The sequence below is a fragment of the Coturnix japonica genome, chromosome 25 (genome assembly GCF_001577835.2).
Source record: "Coturnix japonica isolate 7356 chromosome 25, Coturnix japonica 2.1, whole genome shotgun sequence".
Classification (NCBI taxonomy): Eukaryota; Metazoa; Chordata; class Aves; order Galliformes; family Phasianidae; genus Coturnix; species Coturnix japonica.
In genome coordinates, this window is record NC_029540.1 from 2,362,590 (window position 1) to 2,376,715 (window position 14,126).

Below are 14,126 nucleotides of genomic sequence, written 5' to 3' on the forward strand. Positions count from 1 at the left end.
CTGTGCAAATATTGCTCTGGTTGGCAGGTAAGAGCCTGTAGAGCAAATGGGATCTTGGCTGGAGGATGCAGCCAACAATTAACAAGCTGCTGGAAACACAAGGACCCAACCCTGTAGATTTTCTGTAGGGTGGTCGTAGGCCACAAAGTCCCTTAGGCAAATGTGCAGAGGTTCTGGGACTTGTAAAGAAAATGTTATGAGGAAGAATGGTCTCAGAAGACACATAGTTTGTTTTTCCTCTGTGATCCTGGAGAGCCCTTTTGACCCAAGACATTCTATGGTTGCAACTCATCATGGAAAATAATTGAGGCAGATCTCCATTATGGGAATCTCAACCCAAACAGCTGACAGTTCAGAGAGTGTCAGGTTGCTCTAGTGGTGGACATGGGATGTTTGGAGTTGAGATGTGTTTAAATCAGAGGATGTTACTCAAGTCAAGAGGGAAAAAAGCACTTAAACCATTCTGAGATGTTCTTACGAGACAGCCCACATTATGATTTCAGTGGGAGCCAGATGTTCTTATATTCTGTAATTCTTGTGTTGAAGCATGTCTGACTCTTTATGAAAATATAGTGCTGTAGTCCCCATCAAGTCAGGGGATGTTGGGGATGGCTTTAGGTGGTTCAGAACTTGTGTGTCCTTCTGGTTCTGGTTAATTGGCTCTGAGCTGCCTGTGATTGGCAGTGCTGTTCACAGACTTGCACCGGGGGCTGGAGTGAGTGGTTGAACATAGATTTTTCCAGTATCTGCCAGCAGGTGAATTTGTGCTAAATAGTTAATGAGGCTAAAAAAATATATATATATTTTTTAGCTGCTGTGGTTGTGTTCAAAGGGCATGCAGGAACCAGGGTAATCAATCTTTGAGGCTGCTCAGAGCGAAGGGTTTTGATCACCTTGTTCTTAGGCAGCTCAGAAAACCCTGCTCAAATGGGAGTTTTAAAGCAATGGGTAGAAGGGTCCAATAGTTTCACTTTTTAAGTGAAACTTTAAAAGTTTACTTAAACTTTTAAAAAGTTTACTTTTAAAGCGTGCTCTGAAAAAGTCATTCCAATTCTGCAGCAGCTTTTTTTCATTGACAAATACAACTTTCACTCTATCTCTCTTTTTCTTCCAGCTGGCAACCCTCTTGTTCAGCAAGGCGGGCAACCCCTGATCCTCACCCAGAACCCAACCTCGGGTCTGGGCACCATGGTGACCCAACCAGTGTTAAGACCTGTGCAGATCATGCAGAATGCCAACCATGTCACAAACTCTCCGGTGACCAGCCAGCCCATCTTCATCACCACGCAGGTGGGTGCCCTCACAGCCCCAGTACTACATGCAGGCTGGGAAGGAATGCCTGATGCGCTCATCCCTATAGATTTTAGCCAACAAGGACATTCAGGGGTTGGGCTGGCTGGACCAGGCTCTGAATGCCTGATGGAGCTGTGGGTGTCCCTGTTCATTGCAGAGGAGTTGGACAAGATGACCTTTAAGGGTCTCTTCCAAGTCAGATGATTCTGTGATTCAACAAAGCAGAGAATTTTCTTATCTCAGGAAAAAAAAAACCAACAACTACAGCTGCAAATACAGCTTTTCAAGTTGTTTAAGAGCTGTGAGAAGATTTCAGTAGGTGCTCAGTGAAGGAGAGGTCAGAGTGAAGGCTGTAAATCAGTAGTAAGGTGGCCTTGCTGTTGGGTAGGGTGCTGCCTGCAAACAGCACGGCCTTGATTCTGTTGATCCCATAGATGATAGTGCTGGGGGTTGCTCTTTGGATTGGTGGTTTTTTATTTTGTTTTATCTGTGGTTTTGATTATTTTTGTTTGGTTGTTTTTGTAGGGTAGAAACCTCAAATTGAATGTGCATGGTGTGTTTTTGGTATGTCAGTGATTACTGTTTGAATGCAGGGATTTCCCGTGCGGAACGTGCGACCTGTGCAAAACACCATGAATCAAGTGGGAATTGTCCTGAATGTACAGCAGGGTCAGACAGTCAGACCCATCACCCTCGTCCCAGGTAAGGACTGAAACAAATCCAAGCCATGATTTTGTCATCTTTCTTTACGGAGTACCAAGGACAAATATTATATATTTGAAATACACAGCTGAAATGCAAACCTTGGAGCTCTAGAGGAGGAGTTTCCTGTTCTGTAGTTGACAAAATGTGTGTATTAGTGGCTCCAATTCTGCCAGCTGAGAGTCAGCCCTTTGACAGTAGTAACGAACCACTGGTAGATAGGGGTCTTTTGAGTGGAAGGAATGTTTGCCTTGCAGAACTCCATAACTTCTTCTACATTCTTCTACAAGTCTTGCAGAACTTCATAACTTCTTTCTCCATAACAAAATCACACGCAGAGTCTTGAGAGATGTGGCATATGGGGATCTGCTTTAGCGGAGGTGGGTTGGGGTTGGACTTGATGATCTGGGAGGTCTTTTCCAGCTGTAATGATTCTGTGATTCTGTGATTCAGGTTCAATTTAAGGCTGTTTGGGAAAGAAAATTAAGGTGCTGAGCTTATAAGACTTCCATTGAAATGAACGAGGATTTGGGGAGCTTGGCAGTGTTGGAAAAGAGGTTGTACTCTGGGCAAGGGACAGAATTGTTTGATTTGATCTCCCTTTATTCATTGCTGTTTGAAGCCCCAGGTACGCAGTTTGTCAAGCCAGCAGTTGGTGTTCCTCAGGTGTTCTCCCAGGTGGCCCAGGTGAGACCAGGTACGACCATGCCGGTCCGACCCACCACCAACACTTTCACTACGGTTATTCCGGCCACGCTCACCATCAGGAGCACAGTGCCGCAGTCCCAGTCACAACAGCAAAGTAAGTCCACTCCCAGCACCTCCACAACTCCTACTGCAACGCAGCCAACACCACTGGGACAGTTAACTGTGCAGCAGCCAGGGCAGTCCAGTCAAGCTACTAACCCCAAATTAGGTAAGATTTGGAGAAGCAAAGGGACTCGAGTGTGTAACACTGTCTGTAATTTGCTTTTCAAACATACAGCTTAGAGCTGAAACTCAGAAGTTGAGTCAGAGTTCCTGGATTCTGCTTTTGCTTTGGGCACTGACTCATGCTTCATCTCCTTACCAGCCTGCAATTCGATGAGCGTCGTGTTATAGGGCCCAGTTTGCTTTGAGAACCTCTTAGATTTCATGTTTTGTAGGATGTTCTGAGACGACCAGTTAGATGTCCCCAAAAGTGAAAAATACTATTTGTTAATCACTTGTGACTTTGAACAATAATGAGCAGATAACGAGCAGAAACTAAGCACGGGGCTTTTTTTTTAATGCTGAGTTTGTGAGCGATATGATTGCTTAAAAATAGCAACAGACAAAAAACGAATGTTTCTTTGTTCACCAAGTCATCACGTTGTTTTTAGGTTTAAGTGGCCTTAACTGAGTACAGTGACATGTTGAAGAGAAATACAAGGGATTTTTGTGACCATCAGTATCTTGTTTAGTCCACTGTAGGGAATGGCTCATGTCTTAGAGCGTGGTTTGGCAGGGAAATTTACTTGCCCAGTCTTTTCCCTTCACTTTGCTGGACAGAATTGATGGCTGGTAGAAGATGAAAGGTAGAAGAGCCAGACGTGAGGCATGCAAGTGGGGGCAAGCTTCATTCAGTGCATCAGCTCTTACCAATTCTTATTAATGCTCCTCTGTTATCCTCCCTTTGGCAGTGAGCATTGCAAGCTTTGTGACTGTAAAGAGACCTGGAGTGACTGGTGAGAACAGCAATGAGGTTGCCAAACTGGTGAACACCCTGAACACTGTTCCCTCATTGGGGCAGAGCCCTGGACCGATGGTGGTGTCCAACAGCAGCCCTGTGCACGGCTCCCAGAGGTCCAGCACGTCAGAGTCATCGTCATCGTCAAAAGGTGTAGTGAACTGCCCTGAGACTGCTGAGATCTCATTGTTTGCATGGGCACTTAAAAAGCCTTCCCACATCTTCCTGCATCTTTGACATTATTACTTTTTACCCAGTGGCTGTATTTTGTGTGTGGATACTGCTTGCATACATTATTTTGCATTTGAAATTATTGATGTGTATCTTGAAAGCACGCACACCCATAGCATGAAGAGGGGGAAGAATCAATTCCTTGCATCTGTTCCATCACCTCCTTGTGGAGTCTTGGAGTCCTGTAGTTCTTTTAAGGCACATTTTGTGTCATCTATACTGAGTTTCTATGTACAGGTAGGGGTGAAGGTGATGGAAGGGAACGGGGTTTTAAACTGAAGGATAGGAAACCAATGAAATGACCAAAGAAGGAAAGATTAGTTGAGTTTTTTATTTTTAATTAGGTTAATGTTGAGATACTCCCTATTAAAGATATGAGAATGTGTTTCAGCATACAGATTGTTGGGAGTTTGCATCCTGGACCTGAGACATGTAATGATTCTCTGTTTTGTCTTGTGTTGTTTTTCTCCCTCCTGTTACAGTCAGTTCATCTCCAATTCCTACCTTTGATTTGCAAGATGGTGGCAGGAAGGTCTGCCCACGGTGTGATGCTCAGTTCCGAGTCACCGAAGCTTTAAGAGGACATATGTGTGTAAGTACATATGTGTGTAAGTAACCACCCTGGGGTGGACAGTTCTCCCTGGATCGGGGGTTGCGTGAAAGGGAAGAAAATGGCAAAGGAGAACTTTTGTAGGCCTCCACAGCATCCCTTAGGATGTCAGGACCTCAGCTGGATGTCCTGCTGTGGTGCCAGGATTGTCTTTCAGTCCTACTGACAGTAAGCAGAGATCTGAATGTTGAATCTGCATTTGTTTTTTTCCTTCTGAGTTTCCTGGAGTGTACCTGCCACCTTTTAGTCCTGGTTGGCCTTTGCCTGTTTGCCCTTAACAACATCAGTTGTTGTCCATCAGTTGTTATCCTGGATACTTCTGAATGTGTGGCTTTTTTTTTTTTGTCTTTTAGTACTGCTGCCCTGAAATGGTCGAATTCCTCAAGAAAAGAAAATCTCTCGATTCTGAACCGAATATCCAATCTGCAAAGCCTCCATCTCCAGAAAAAAACACCGCTGTTGCTTCCCCTCCCTCTTCTACTCCTATCCCTGCACTGTCCCCACCTGCTAAAGCCCCAGAGCCAAGTGAAGGCGTGGTTGACTCGTCCCAAAGCAAGCTCATCATGCTGGTGGATGACTTCTACTACGGCAGAGATGGTGGCAAAGTGAGCCAGCTGCTGAACTTTCCCAAGGTTCCAACTTCCTTCCGGTGTCCGCACTGCACCAAGAGGCTAAAGAACAACATACGGTAAGGGATGCAACATGCCACAAAAAGGCTGCAGTGTTCTGGGTGCCTCAGATCTGCAGGAGTGAAAATAAGGTGGGAGCAGCAACCTCCCAGGTGTCCCTTTGTGTAGGTATGCTTAGAGCTGAAGCAGAAAAGTGAAGCGGTTCATCTGCCATTATGTATTGAGTCAGGGAAAGATAGAGTGGATAAGAAAGCTGGAGAAGAATGGAAGAGAAGAATAATGGTTGGGGTCAGAAGTGCTCCAAAGCGCTGTGCTGCATCTCCTCTGTACCTTCTGGAGTTACAGAACAGGGGGTTGCTGGATAAGGGATTGTGTGTGCTGGTGTTGAGAAGAGCAAGAAGGATCCACCTCAGTGCTCTTCTGGGTCAAAGTTAATTTGGTTTTATCATTCAATCTATTGGGCCCTTATAAGTAATGATAGAATGGGTTAAAAACTCATGGTGTAGAATTTCTAGTGCTGCCAGGCCTGCAAAATGTGTGGATTTCTGCTCATACATTTTGCTGTTCATCTCCATAAGGTTTATGAACCACATGAAGCACCACGTGGAACTGGACCAGCAGAACGGAGAGGTGGACGTGCACACCATCTGCCAGCACTGCTACAGGCAGTTCTCCACTCCGTTTCAGCTCCAGTGCCACTTAGAGAACGTCCACAGTCCCTATGAGTCGACAAGTAAGCTGGTTTTGCTGCTGCAGTTCTGGGTTTGAGAGGGTTTTTTGTCTTAGGTTGATAGCCAACCTCTTAAGATGAGCACCTTAATAAAAAAGGAGTAGTAATGATTTTTTTGAAGGAACTGTTGTTCAGAGGAACTTGTTGTAACCTGGTGGTGTTTTTTACCTTGTTGTCCTCCAGCTGTTACCTGCTTTTTCTTTTCTTCTTTTGCAGCAAAATGCAAGATTTGTGAATGGGCATTTGAGAATGAACCAATGTTCCTTCAGCACATGAAGGACACACACAAGCCGGGGGAGATGCCCTACGTTTGCCAGGTACTAAAAGCCACTGTGCCATAAAGAGAAGGTGTCACTCTGGTGGAGATGAGGTTGTGTGACACCTTTTCTTCTCCTTCTGTTGTCACGAGTTTTGTGCTGGATTCTGAACATCTCCACCCAGAGGCCCAATGCTGTCCCTCCAAAAACAAGGGCCCTGGAAAAATGCTTTTTAATATGCTCCACCTGTGTTGTGTTGACTATCTCATCCTTTTCCTCATGGTTCTGGAGTTTGAAATTGTGACTCCTTTCTTTTGTGTGAGGTTTCAGTCTGTTTTCCCAAGCTGCTCTGACTGCTCTGCCCAATTCAGTGCCTCACTGATGTGATGAGCCAGCAAGTTCTTTGGGACTTGGTTCCAAAACCCCACTGACTGTCTTTGGAGAGATCTGCACAGAGCCATTGGGATCTCCATAGTGCAATGGTGGAGGTGAGCTGGATTTTGATGTTATTTCACCGCTGTTTCTGCCCTCCCCTGTAGGTGTGTCAGTACCGCTCGTCGCTGTACTCAGAGGTGGACAGTCACTTCCGAATGATCCATGAGGACACGCGGCACCTGCTCTGCCCCTACTGCCTGAAGGTCTTCAAGAACGGCAATGCCTTCCAGCAGCACTTCATGAGGCACCAGGTACTGTGTCTGTCCTTGTTGTCTGTCTGCAGAGATTCATAATGAGTGTGTGAGGAGGTGCTGGGTTGGGGGTTTAAGTAAAGGAGGAAAGAAGGGGACAAGAAAGGAGAAAAGAGAAGAGAGCAAACCTGTTTGAGAGAGGGGCTTTGGTAGAAACTGTTTTCACTCCATAACAAATGCAATTTGCACGCTGTCATTCTGGATGTTTCATAGGGTTTGTGCTGCAGAGAAGAGTCAGTGCTCCTTTAGGAGCAGCACAGATTGTTGCTACAGAGAAGAAAGAAAAATGTTTTTGCTGGGCTGTGTGTGTGCTTCGTGTGGTGGTTAACCAACAGCTCTGTGTTCATTGGGGGGTTTAACTTTTTTTTTTTTTTTTCAGGTAATAAATAAATAATGCTGTACATATGCAAATGCAAATCAGCCTGGTAGCTGAGTGTTCTGTTTCCACATATGTTGTCAGTATTGACAACATTTTTGATGTGGGTGTAGCTGGAGCATGCTTGCGGAATACAGAAGTGTGCCCTGCTTACCAAGTGCTTGCATTTATTTGCCCCAAAGCCCTTCATTGGTTTCTGGAAGAGGCAAAGGCAAGGCAAGCTTGGAAGGAATGTTTCCCCCCAAGTACTGCTTTCTTAATTAAAAAATAAGCAAAAATAGTGAGGTGGGGTCAGTGGGAAGGGAATGCTGTGCCAGTAGCCCTTTCAGGTTCTAAAAAAGTGGGACTAGCTTTGGTTATAGGTGGGAATAGTGTTAATTTTCTTCTCTTTTTTAAAAAACTAAAACAACCTGCCGTGCTTTGGGTCCTGTTTCTCTGACATGGAATGTGTTTCATTTGCATTTGCTTTAGAAGAAGAGTGTTTATCACTGCAACAAGTGCAGACTCCAGTTCCTGTTTGCCAAGGATAAAATTGAACACAAGCTGCAGCATCACAAAACGTTCCGAAAGCCCAAACAATTGGAAGGATTGAAGCCTGGAACCAAGGTAAGAAACCCCAGTGCCAATTCTGGTTCCCTGGGAAATATCCATAGTATCTTTATGGATGTGGGCAGAAGAGATGTTTGCCTTATCTGCATCTAATACATAACACTTGCTGGCCCAGCCAAGGCATCTACAATTGAAGGTGCGTCAACTTATTTACTGGATACCTTTTGGTTCAGACAGAGGCTCAGGCCTTGTGTCCTGCTTTCAGTGGACCAAGTTGTGTTCTGGAGCCCCTGTTTATTCCCTTTAGAGCCCCAAACTACTTTTAAAAGGAGTCACTGAACCAGGATAGCTCACTTCTGCCCTTGTGTTGTAAGAGTGCTCTGTTCTGTGCAGGTGACAATCAGAGCATCCCGAGGACAGCCCCGGACGGTGCCCATCTCTTCCAACGACATGGGGCAGGGTGCTGGGCAGGACACTGCACCGCTCTCCTCTTCTGACCCTCAGCCCATCTTCCTGTACCCGCCCGTCCAGAGGAGCGTCCAGAAGAGAGCCGTCAAAAAAATGTCAGACTTGTTGCTCAATTTCAAGTTATAAAGATTTTCAAGGCAGTGCAGGCATTTTTGTTATGCTGCAGCGATGGGTAGTCTGTGTCTCACTGGTTGCCAAGGAAATGTTTTGCCAGGAGAATCTAGCTTCCCACAAAACAACGTTAAAACATGTTCTGAAAGCTCTTCAGATGAAACTGAAATGCAGAATTTTCCATGGCAGGGGTGTTCCATGTGGCAGGGGTGTTGGAACCAGACAGTCTTGGAGGGCTCGTCCAACCTAAACCTTTCTGTGGTGATTAATTAGGTGGACAATTTGACAGAAACAATGAGATTACATCACCATAAGGGCTTTCTGCCCACCCTGTGGCATGCCATTTTGTCTGAATTTATGTTTATTTATTAACCACTCCATTACGATGTGGGAGGCATTGAGCCTGGCATTGAGGCACCCTGAAATGCTTTGGTGCAGGATGAGACCGGTTTAACTTCAGGAAGCTGGATGTGTGTCCTGTTGTTGGTGGTTATTGCTGCAGATGCCTTTCCCCACTGATGGCTATGTCCCTCTCTTCTCAGGAGTGTCCTGGGCAGGCAGACCTGCCTGGAGTGCAGCTTTGAGATCCCTGACTTCCCAAACCACTTCCCCACCTACGTCCACTGCTCGCTGTGCCGCTACAGCACGTGCTGCTCCCGAGCGTACGCCAACCACATGATCAAGTAGGTGTGATGGCACAGAAATCCCTCCTGGCTGAATGTGGTAGTGTCCCACAAAGGGGGTTCCACAAAATTCCAGTCCATTGCCTGTTCTGTAAGGTGTGCGTTCTCTGTCAGCACGGATGTGGGCGATGGCTTTGGGATAAGATGGGAAAATGAGTGCAAAAGCTGAAGGATTCGTTCCCCACACAGTACTATGGCTATCAGCCTGTGTACTGCAAGCTCACTGTTCCAGGCTTCTAGGATTTCTTGCTAAAGTCTTGTATTCACATTAAAAATACAATTTAAAAGTAAATGAAAAGAAGGTTATGCCATGGTTCTATAAACCTGCGCAGGACCTTTGTTAGACCCCAGATCAGGAGTTTTGTTTCTTTAAATAAAAGACAAAATAGGATGATTGAAACCAGGGTTGGGTCTGTCTTTGTAAACATGCCAGGTTTCACACAGTTTTATATAGCCCTTCAGATACCTGGAATAATTCTGATGTTTCATTAACTCTTTTGTCATACAGCAACCACGTTCCCAGGAAGAGTCCCAAATACTTGGCTTTGTTCAAGAACTACACTGCCTGGTAAGGGAAGACTTGTCATCTCACTTCAGTCACCCGGGGATTTGGTGTGCATTCATTTCCTGATCTGTTGTGTTCTTTACTTTCACGTCTGCTTAAGAAGCACTGCTTAATATTTGCAATGCAGTAACATAGGTCAAGTGAAGGCAACCACCCCTGCCTTCCAGATGGAGGACAGTACATTAGGGAGGGGACACTGCAGCGCTGAGAGGGATGTTTTGTCCCTGGTATGGGCATACATCTCTTCTAATAGCAAATGCTGATACGAAGTTCACTTTCTTCTTGTACAGTGGCGTGAAACTGTGCTGCTCCTCCTGCCTCTTTGCATCATCAGAGGGTGATGTGATGGCCAAGCATTTGGTCTTCAACCCATCACACGAGTTCAGCAACATTGTTTTCCGAGGTAGGAGTTTGGAAAAGGAGCAGAAAAGTTGAAATAATGAATGAAAGACATAACCTGTGAGTTCCTAGAGCCCAGCTCAAACACCGGTGTGGCCAAGCACTCACTGACTGCTGAGCTTCAATAAAATGCAGCTTGGGGACCTTCTGTAGTTGCTGAATGTGTCACAATTGTTATGGAGATGAGAGCTAAGCCTCCAGTGAGGCTGTCAGCTTGAGCTCAGCTGCGCAGCTTAGATCTCAGGAGATATTCCCAGGAAAGAACAATACGGAGGGCTTCAGCGAGCTGCTCTGTTCCTCTGAGACATCATTGTACCTCTGTGACACGGAGAGGCCTGGAGCAGCTGCTGATGTTGGGCTTTGAATGGGGCCTGGAGCTGCTGTTCCAGCAATCGTACCCATAAGTGCAATTTGCAAAACTGAAGGTCATTGCCTGCAGCAATCTGGCTGAAGTTGAGCTTTCCAAACCAAACTCCTGGTGTTATTTCTGATGGATTTTGGTTTTGGTGGGTTCTGATGCTGCTCTGCACTACTGGGCAGATCTCATTGGTTTGGATATGGGTGCAAGACCTCTCAAGGAAGGGAGGGGGTCAAATGAGCATCTGGTTCTTGCAGCAGATAGAGATGCCTGAGCCTTATCTCTGCAAAAGCACAGTGTATTTGCACTGACTTGTTGCTTGTTTGCAAAGCCACAACTGTCTTTGTCTTTTTCTCGCAGGGCCTACTTGGATATCACATTCCAGGTAAACTCTTTGTGAACTCTCCTATCATCTGTTGCAGTCTGGAGGTTGGTTGCTTGTTTTCCCTCCTGTGGTTTTATTTCCTTGGTTTTAAGAAGGCACTGTGTTCTCTCCCTTCAAGGCACATTCAGCCCCAGGACAGAAGCATGAAGAACACGTGCCCTGCCTATTCCCCCAGTAAAGCTGCTACTGTGAAAACTAAGTCTGTGTTACCCGCGAAGGACGACCTGGAGCCTGAAGTGGCACTGGCAGCCCACACCCAGCCCCTGCTTTGCCAGGAGGAAGAGTGCTTAAATATCGATGCTCAGGAAGACGAGCAGCCAATGAAGGAGACCGAACCTGCGAGCAAAAAGGAGCAGCTGTCGGTGAAGAAGCTGCGGGTGGTTCTGTTTGCATTGTGCTACAGCACTGAGCAGGCGGCCGAGCACTTCAGGAACCCACAGCGGCGCATCAAGCGTTGGCTCCGGAGGTTCCAGGCTTTCCAAGAGGAGAACTTGGCGTCGCTGTCGGAGGGCAAATACCTGAGCTTGGAGGCCGAGGAGAAGCTGGCAGAGTGGGTGCTCACCCAGAGGGAGCAGCAGCTGCCCGTCAATGAGGAGACGCTCTTCCAGAAGGCCACCAAACTTGGCCGCTCCCTGGAGGGCGGCTTCAAGATCTCCTACGAATGGGCCGTGCGGTTCATGCTGCGGCACAACCTCAGCATGCACACGCGGAGGGCAGTGGCCCACTCGCTCCCCAAAGAGGTGGAGGACAACGCTGGCTGCTTCATCGAGTTTGTGCAGAGGCAGATCCACACGCAGGACCTGCCCCTCTCCATGATCGCAGCCATCGACGAGATTTCCCTCTTCCTTGACGTGGAGGTGCTGAGCAGTGACGACAAGAAGGAGAACGCTCTGCAGACGGTGGGGACTGGTGAGCCCTGGTGCGACGTGGTCCTCACCATCCTTGCTGACGGGAGCGTTCTTCCCACGTTGGTCTTCTACAGAGGTCACGTCCAGCAGCCCGCCAACGTGCCTGAATCCATCATACTGGAAGCGAAGGAGAATGGCTACAGCGATGACGAGGTCATGGAGCTGTGGGCGTCACGAGTGTGGCAGAAGCACACCGAGTGCCAGAACAGCAAGGGCATGCTGGTGCTAGATTGCCACCGAACACACCTCTCGGAGGAGGTACTGTCCTTGCTGAGTGCTTCCAGCACTCTCCCGGCTGTTGTACCCGCTGGCTGCAGCTCCAAAATCCAACCCCTGGATGTTTGTATAAAAAGGACTGTGAAAAATTTCTTGCATAAAAAGTGGAAAGAGCAAGCCAAGGAGATGGCGGACTCCACGTGCGATTCGGACATCCTTCTCCAGTTGGTTTTGTGTTGGCTGGCGGAGGTGCTGGAAGTCATTAGTGACTCTCCTGAACTCGTGCAGCAGTCCTTCCTGGTGGCCAGTGTGCTGCCGGGGCCGGACGGCACGGCCAACTCAGCCACACGCAACGCTGACATGCAGGAGGAGCTGATCTCAACGCTGGAGGAGCAGCTGAAGCTGGGTGAGGAGCAGCAGCTGCAGGAGGCGGTGGAAGGCGAGGAGCAGCCCCAGAATGAGGAGTGTGGCGACCCCGAGATCCTCCATCAGCTCTTCGAGGGGGAGAGCGAGACTGAATCGTTTTACGGCTTCGAAGATGCCGATTTGGATCTGATGGAAATCTGAGCACTGATCTGCGAGTTGGGGATCTGGAAAGGGTTGTTTTTTCAATAAATGTTGGATGAGACCATTACACTTCCCTGTGGATTTGTGGGTTTAGGAAATTTGTAGGCGATCACTCAGATAAATAGCCATTTATGCTGTTCATTTATAAGTTTTGTGCTTTTTTAAAGAAAAATCACTGTGTTGGTATTTTCTGAAAATATATTGTGGGTGAATATTTTTGCGTTTTCTTTACCTCACTGTATCATAGTTTTCTGTTTTTATTGTGCAGAAATGTTTTGAATTATACATTGTCAATGTGACCATTTCTAAAGAAAGGAGAACAGATGTAGCTAACGAACCAGTATATAAACCTTTTGGATGTCTTAACACAGGTTGGTTCTTTTTTTTTTTCCCAACACTTGACCCAGAGCTTTAGGTTTCTGTGCTGACTTTAGGTATGAATGATTGCTTTCAAGTGTGAACCTTCTACAATTGGCCCTTACGAGTTGGGTTTGGTTTGTTTGGTTTTTTTCTTCTCTTTTTTTAATCTTATTTTATTTTAAAGAGTAATTGTTCGGCTTGTGAGCTGGGACGTGGGATCCAAACACAAGCGGAAGCGTTTTGCCTGCTCAGTGCCAGCGATGGTTCTTGGAGCCCCCGCTGCTGCCATGCGGTTGGGTCGGGTCCTCCATGGGAGCCCACCAGCACCGCCGCGCTCCAAAGAGTCCCCGAGAGAGGGTGCAGATGGAAGAGGGAAAGTCGAGGCTGCCTTGATCTTCCCCTGTAGTTGGGAGTTAAATGTATGGACCATTAAGCATTGATTAACGACGAGTAGTTGATAACCGTGCTTTAAGCAGTGGCATCAGACACTACGTTCCTTAGAATTAGAAATCTGATTTAACAAAACAAAACTGTGACATGCACAAAAAGAAGACGTTTGTTTTTATTTTTCACTGCCAGCTTAAATTTTTCTACAATTTGCATGTTTGAGGGTTTTTTAATTGTATGTATTACGGTATAAGCGGAAGCATTTTGACATACAGAATTCAGAAGCACCTGCACCTTTCTGTTTCCATAGAGGTTTTGTGAACCTGCCCTATGACCTAAGGAAAGCAGGAGGCAGCATGTGCAGACCTGTAAATGGTTCATCTTTAAAATGTACATACGTGGAACATTTAATAAAACCAGGGAAATGGATTTATAAACACGCGTTTTTATTATGCAGAGCTGTCCGGCTGTTGGGATATCATAGTGCCTCGTGGGAGACACAGGAGCAGAGCACAGAGCTCAGCTCTGGGCGGATCTCTCTGCCCTTAGGGACACAGCCTTGCTCAGAGGTGGGACAGCAATTGAAGTGTGTATGTGGCGGTCATGCTTGAGGCAGAATTCTGCCATTGGAGCTGCTTATACTCAGTGGTAGAAACAACGCACTTAATGCTCATAAATGATTGCAGGGCTGAGAAATTCCCAGTTCAAGAGGAATATGGCACGAGCTGCACTAAGTGGGGTACTGGAACACCCCACTGCTATGGCAACTCATGCTCCCATTCTTTCATTAGGGCAAATAGTGAAGCAATTGTGTATATTTCACTTAAGGTTCAGAACGTGGGAAGTGAACAGGCATCAGCCAGGACCAGAACCAGCTCAGGTCCCACAGGTGAGTCCTTCAGCTGCCATCAGCGCCACCTGGCAATGCAAAAACCTTTACGATGACAC

At 46.7% G+C, this 14,126-nt stretch overlaps 1 protein-coding gene across 4 annotated transcripts in view; it reads left to right on the forward strand.

The window, feature by feature from the left end:
* The window catches only part of POGZ (pogo transposable element derived with ZNF domain), a 28,715-nt gene extending 15,100 nt beyond the window's left edge, over positions 1-13,615 (forward strand). The window contains exons 3-18 of one of the 4 annotated variants that reach the window (XM_015884684.2): positions 1,115-1,290; positions 1,887-1,995; positions 2,618-2,911; positions 3,657-3,854; positions 4,417-4,526; positions 4,898-5,232; positions 5,752-5,906; positions 6,120-6,220; positions 6,700-6,846; positions 7,694-7,828; positions 8,165-8,334; positions 8,893-9,033; positions 9,542-9,601; positions 9,889-10,001; positions 10,716-10,740; positions 10,859-13,615. In XM_015884684.2, coding sequence (XP_015740170.1) covers positions 1,115-1,290; positions 1,887-1,995; positions 2,618-2,911; positions 3,657-3,854; positions 4,417-4,526; positions 4,898-5,232; positions 5,752-5,906; positions 6,120-6,220; positions 6,700-6,846; positions 7,694-7,828; positions 8,165-8,334; positions 8,893-9,033; positions 9,542-9,601; positions 9,889-10,001; positions 10,716-10,740; positions 10,859-12,431 — 3,842 coding nt within the window. In that variant the 3' untranslated portion in view covers positions 12,432-13,615. Of the gene's footprint in view, positions 1-1,114; positions 1,291-1,818; positions 1,996-2,617; positions 2,912-3,656; positions 3,855-4,416; positions 4,527-4,897; positions 5,233-5,751; positions 5,907-6,119; positions 6,221-6,699; positions 6,847-7,693; positions 7,829-8,164; positions 8,335-8,892; positions 9,034-9,541; positions 9,602-9,888; positions 10,002-10,715; positions 10,741-10,858 lie in introns of those variants that run through there. The other 3 variants (XM_015884685.2, XM_015884686.2, XM_015884687.1) reach the window with 3 other exon arrangements.
* Positions 13,616-14,126: the final 511 nt, after the last annotated feature.